The sequence below is a fragment of the Impatiens glandulifera genome, chromosome 8, assembly GCF_907164915.1.
Source record: "Impatiens glandulifera chromosome 8, dImpGla2.1, whole genome shotgun sequence".
Taxonomy (NCBI): domain Eukaryota; kingdom Viridiplantae; phylum Streptophyta; class Magnoliopsida; order Ericales; family Balsaminaceae; genus Impatiens; species Impatiens glandulifera.
Genome location: NC_061869.1, coordinates 9,556,653 through 9,562,184, shown reverse-complemented (window position 1 = coordinate 9,562,184; position 5,532 = coordinate 9,556,653). Strand labels below are relative to the sequence as shown.

Sequence of the window (5,532 nt, the reverse complement as noted above, 5' to 3'; positions counted from 1 at the left end):
GTTAAACATTTTCGAGTTTTTAGATCTACTTGTTATGTCCACATTCCAGACTCGAAAAAAAGCAAATTGGATGCAAAGGAAGTCAAATGTGTGTTCGTCGGCTATGACCAAAGAAGGAAAGGGTGGCGGTGTATGGATCCATAAACCCACAAATGCACTGTGTTGAGAGATATTGTTTTTGACGAAATTTATTCTTACTACATGAAGGATGTTGAGGAAACTGTCAGACTAATCTTCTCATACCCACGTATACGGGAAGCTCTTGTAGTAGTGATAATAGTGACAAGGGGATCCTTGACTTAGCTCAAGATACTTCAGTCGATGAAGAAGCAGAAAGTGAAAAGTTATCAAGAAGTCCACATCAGGAAGGATCTAGTCAACAATAGAATGGGGAATCTCGACCAAAAAGGAACATTGTAAGGCCCTGTCGATTCAGGGATGATAATTTTGTAACAACCTTCTCTTGTTTCTTAACAAACGCAATAGACGACGAGGAACTCACTTCTTATAATGAAGCAAAGATTGTAAAGGAATGGGTGACAACAATGGAAGAGGGAAATGCATGCTCTCAAGAAGTATGAGACATGAGACGTTGTTCTAAAGTCTCCTGATACTCAAAAAGTTACATGTAAGTGGGTGTATCGAATCAAACGAAAGGTTGATGAAAGCATAGATCAATATAATGTTAGATTGGTCGCTCGGGGATTCTCGTAGAAGTATGGAGAAGATTACGAGGAGACATTTAGCTTTGTTTATTCAGCAAGTTCAATTAACAGAATTTCATTCAAGTTTGTTTCATCCTCTAAAGTTTCTATTCACTTTCTAAACAATTTCTTCACAGTTCGATCATCAAAGTCTCTTTACACATACCTCTTTTAAATCAAGCATTATTGTGGCTCATCATTGAAATCTAAGTTCTCTATAATCCTTCCTTATCTTATAATAAGTGTTTCAACTTTAAAATAATTTCTTAAACTATAAACAAAACATAATTACTCACTAAGATAATTCAGTGTCATAATAATTCTTAAAACATTAAGTCTCGGTTTGATTCATATTTAAAACACCTTAAATTTAAGTGGAGCTCACGACATCTTTATCAACATATTAAACATGAATTTAAAAAGAAACAAATTTAAAGTGATTTATGTGATTATATAAGATTTATTTATACTTAACCATATTTTTATTTTATTATTAAATAAATAGATATATAATAATAAAATAAGTAGAATCAATGTTAAGCATTATTTAATTATAAATCATATTTGAGTAGTCAATTTCAAATAGTTGTTTTTATTTTATTTTTCTAATTTAATTATAATAGTTACTAGTAACCACACTTTTTAATCATCCAATCCTAGCCGGCATTGAATTGGGAGATAATTTAAAAGGACCAACTATAAATATAAATAAACCCAAATAAGCATATATTAATATATAACTAGCTATAGTTCCTACAAAAAAGGAAGGAGAAAGAAAGAAAGTTGTATCAATGTTGGCTATTAGCTTTGGTATTGTGGTAGCTTTGGCTACAATATTTACATGCCATTGGATTAAAAAATGGAGGAATCCAAAGTGTCCGAACAATGGAACCCTTCCTCCCGGCTCCATGGGCTTCCCTATTATCGGGGAAACCCTTAATTTGCTCGTCCCGAGTCACTCCATTGACGTCCACTCCTTTGTAAAAAAGAGAATCAACAAATATGGTTCGATTTTCAAGACAAACTTGGCTAACCGGCCCATTGTGGTTTCGTCTGACCCTGAGGTCAACCAATTCATCCTCCAACAAGAGGGTGGCTCGGTCGAGCTCTACTACATGGACAACTTCTCTAAGTTGTTCGGACAATCCGATGATCCTAGGGCTAGGATTAACCCTGTTGGTTCGATTCATAGATATGTAAGGAGTTTAAATCTTTCCAACTTTGGTATTGAAGTCCTAAAAAACGGTCTAGTTCCCCAACTCCATCGCAATATTCATAGGAGACTTCGTGATTGGACACTTTCTCCATCTCTCGAAATCAAAAAGTCTATCTCATCGGTAAAATCTCTAAGACATATATAACAAAATGAAATAATAAATAGTTTTTAGCAATATGTACTAACATTATTTTATTAATTTGGATAATAATTAAATATTGCAGATGATATTTGACATTGTAGCCAATCATATGTTTGGATATGACTATGATAATTCCTCCAATGATATAAGTGACAAATTGACTTGCATAATTAAGGCTATAGCCTCCTTCCCTTTGAACTTCCCTGGCACAACCCTCTACAAATCCTTAAAGGTATTACTTTTTAATTAACCATCTTACAAAATTAATCACAAAATTAATCAGGCTACTAGTAGTTTATTTATTTATAATATTCTTGCAGGCGAAAAATAACCTGAAAGACATGATAAAAGACGAGATAAATCGTAGGTGTCGAAATCAAACTTCCCCACGAGGAGACCTTCTCGATCAAGCCATAAAAGACAGCAAGGAAAAGAACGATCTTATGTTCTTAACGGATGATTTCATTTCGCATACCGTATTCGGATCACTATTTGCGAGCTTCGAGTCAATTTCAACGTTGTTGACTCTTTGTTTTAAAATACTCTCCGATTATCCTTTAGTGTATGATCAACTCGCGGTAAGCCAACCAATTTTTAGAATTTTTTTTATATATTTAAAAGTTTAGGAACTGGATTATAGCTAATTGAATTAATTAATGTTTTAAAAACATTTGATGTTTTATCAGATAGAGCATGAGGAAATTGTTGAAAGAAGAGAGGAAGGTCATAAAGAGGATCCACTCTCTTGGGATGAATACAAATCATTGACATACACAATTTGGGTGGGCAATTTTAAAATTATTGTTCAAATAAATTCATATAATATAAACCATGTTTATACAACATCTTCAACAACTAATTCATCACATCATGCTAATTAAATTGATACAAAAACAATAAAAAAAATTATGGCTCAATTTTATTTTCAAAAAAAAATTAATATAAACTATCATAAACCTGGTCAATCAATTGAATGAAAATGGATTAAACTAGTCTAATGATTGATATTGATAACTATTGCATAACATCTAAATATAAACCAAGGATAAAGCTTTACCTATGGTTTTTATTATCGTCGTTGAAAAAACCTTTATCCATGATAATAGAAAATTGTTGTTAAAGTGTTAATATCATTATTAATTTATTGATCTGACGAGATATAATGACATTGACGACGAATTTTCTTGATGTTAACTATTATTTTTTTTAATTTGAATCGATACAGTTAAGTAGATTTATTTTTATAGTCTACAAAATTTTCATTAAATACTTGTTCAATTTGTAAATTTAGTCATTGTCATGAAAATTTAATGAAATTTGGATGACATAAAGAACACTTGCTTTTGGTAGGTGGGGAGAATGACTATTTTGATGGGTTAGATATTTAGCCACTTTTTTAGGAAATAAAATATTTAATTTATTATGTTAAATTATGAGCATGAGTAACACTTTGAAAATCATATTGATTGAGGGGTAATCTCCACACATACTTTATCAATGCATTTTATGTAAAATTATTATGTTGTTATTCTCTTTTATATATTTTATGATTTAATCAATTAAACAATTACAGGTTATTAATGAAACTTTAAGACTGTCAAGTGTTTCCCCTGGCCTACTAAGAAGGACTACTAAAGATATTCAAGTAAAAGGTACCCTTTTTATATGTAAAATAAAATTGTAACTTTACATATTAAAGAAAATTAACAAACAAAATAGAATTATAAATAATAACTTGTTAACATTTTAACTCTTAATTAATTATAGGTTATACAATTCCAGCAAATTGGATTGTCGTGATAGCTGTTGCGTCACAACATCTAAATCCCGACACATTTGATGATCCACTCGCATTCAATCCCTATCGATGGAAGGTTCGTAAGCTGTTTTCTTTTCTTTCTCGTATGGATCGATCTATGTAAACAAAAATAAGGTTGGATTGTTGGAAATGGATTACAGAACATTGATGGAAATGTTGTGTCAAAGAATTTCATGCCTTTTGGAAGAGGAATAAGACAATGTGCTGGTGCAGAGTTTAGCAAAGCATTCATGGCTACTTTCCTTCATGTTTTAGTCACCAACTTTAAGTAAGGATTTTTAGGTTTGTTTATTTTAAGCAATTTCTGTTTATTAATATTGATTGATTATCCAATTGTGACCAATTGCAGGTGGACAAAGACCAAGGGTGGTGAGAATGTCAAGAGAACACCATTACTCAACTTTGGAGATGGCATTCATATCAAGATTTCTGAGAAAAATATATAGATGAACTTGTTTAATATTGAAAAAGGTTTTATAAAAATAAAATTTTATATATTTTGAATGATTTGATTGAGTTTTAATTATTTGGATTCAATTTCAAATAACTCAATTCAAACACAAACATCTTTGTTGTTTGCAAGTTATATGTTAAATATATAATGTAATATATTTTTGTGGCTAAATTCTAGTGACATTTGCAAAAAATCAATAATTAAGAATTTATATTAATAATTTATAAACATGTAAAATCGAAAATCTATATATTATTATAATCAAAAAATAATACTAATAATAAATTATAATTATAAAATAATTAAATGAGTTAATTTATATAAATAAATAAATTCATTTTAAATTATAAACATAAATTTATTATATTTTTGTGAAATCTAAATAATATATAAACTAATGAAATCTTAATATTATAAATAAATTGTATCATATTAATAAGCTTTAAAATTGTATCATATTATTTATTCATTACTTTCCACAAACAAATGTATTCGTCCTCTTCTTCTAACTCATTCAAAAATTTTAAAGCATATTTGACAAAAATAAAAATAAAAAATATATATATTTATTTATTTTAAAACACAACAACATCTCAATTGATAAATCTAACACAAATTTATACTGTTTTAAAATTTTGTAAAAATTAAATACCAAATCAAATACTTATTATAATTTTGTAAAAAACAAATATCAATTCAATATTTATTCATATTTTCTCAAATCTTTTCTTAAATAATACATTTTTTATACACTCAACCCACCTTAAACAAACATTTATAACTTATTTTATTTATAAATAATAAATAAATTATTTCATTTAAAAACATGACAAATTAGTGTTAAAATTTTATATTTGTAAATTCATATAAAATTAAAAGTTAACTTCAAATAATAAAATTTGTTTGAAAAGAATATTAATTATATAATATTATTACTTTTATAATTAAATATTAAAATATTTTAAAAACAAATATAAACAAATAATATTAAAAAGTTAATAAAATAAAATAAGTATTTTTTTAAAATTTATTAATATAAATTCATTTTATTTCTATAAAATCATATAAATCAAAATAATTTATATTTGCACTGTGTGACATGGATTACAGAAAAATGATAACAATGTTGGCAACAAAGAACTTCCTCCTCCATATCTTTAGATGATTGGAATTGGATAAGATTCATGTATTTTTCAT

General features: G+C 27.9%; 1 protein-coding gene across 1 annotated transcript; it reads left to right on the top strand.

The window, feature by feature from the left end:
• The first annotated feature begins 1,495 nt into the window (after nt 1–1,495).
• LOC124912928 (cucurbitadienol 11-hydroxylase-like) lies at nt 1,496–4,346 on the top strand. Its single transcript, XM_047453563.1, has 8 exons — nt 1,496–2,041; nt 2,145–2,294; nt 2,383–2,640; nt 2,749–2,844; nt 3,636–3,714; nt 3,830–3,936; nt 4,022–4,149; nt 4,231–4,346. Exons 1-8 carry the CDS (start codon nt 1,496–1,498, stop codon nt 4,325–4,327), a joined length of 1,461 nt encoding a protein of 486 aa, XP_047309519.1. The 3' UTR covers nt 4,328–4,346.
• The last annotated feature ends 1,186 nt before the right edge of the window (nt 4,347–5,532 follow it).

Bases quoted from the DNA above. Each gene is read 5' to 3' on its own strand.
- LOC124912928 (XM_047453563.1), top strand. From the start codon at position 1,496: ATGTTGGCTATTAGCTTTGGTATTGTGGTAGCTTTGGCTACAATATTT. The intron at 3,715-3,829 runs GTACCCTTTTTA...AATTAATTATAG, and splicing joins TAAAGATATTCAAGTAAAAG to GTTATACAATTCCAGCAAAT. The intron at 4,150-4,230 runs GTAAGGATTTTT...GACCAATTGCAG, and splicing joins GTTTTAGTCACCAACTTTAA to GTGGACAAAGACCAAGGGTG.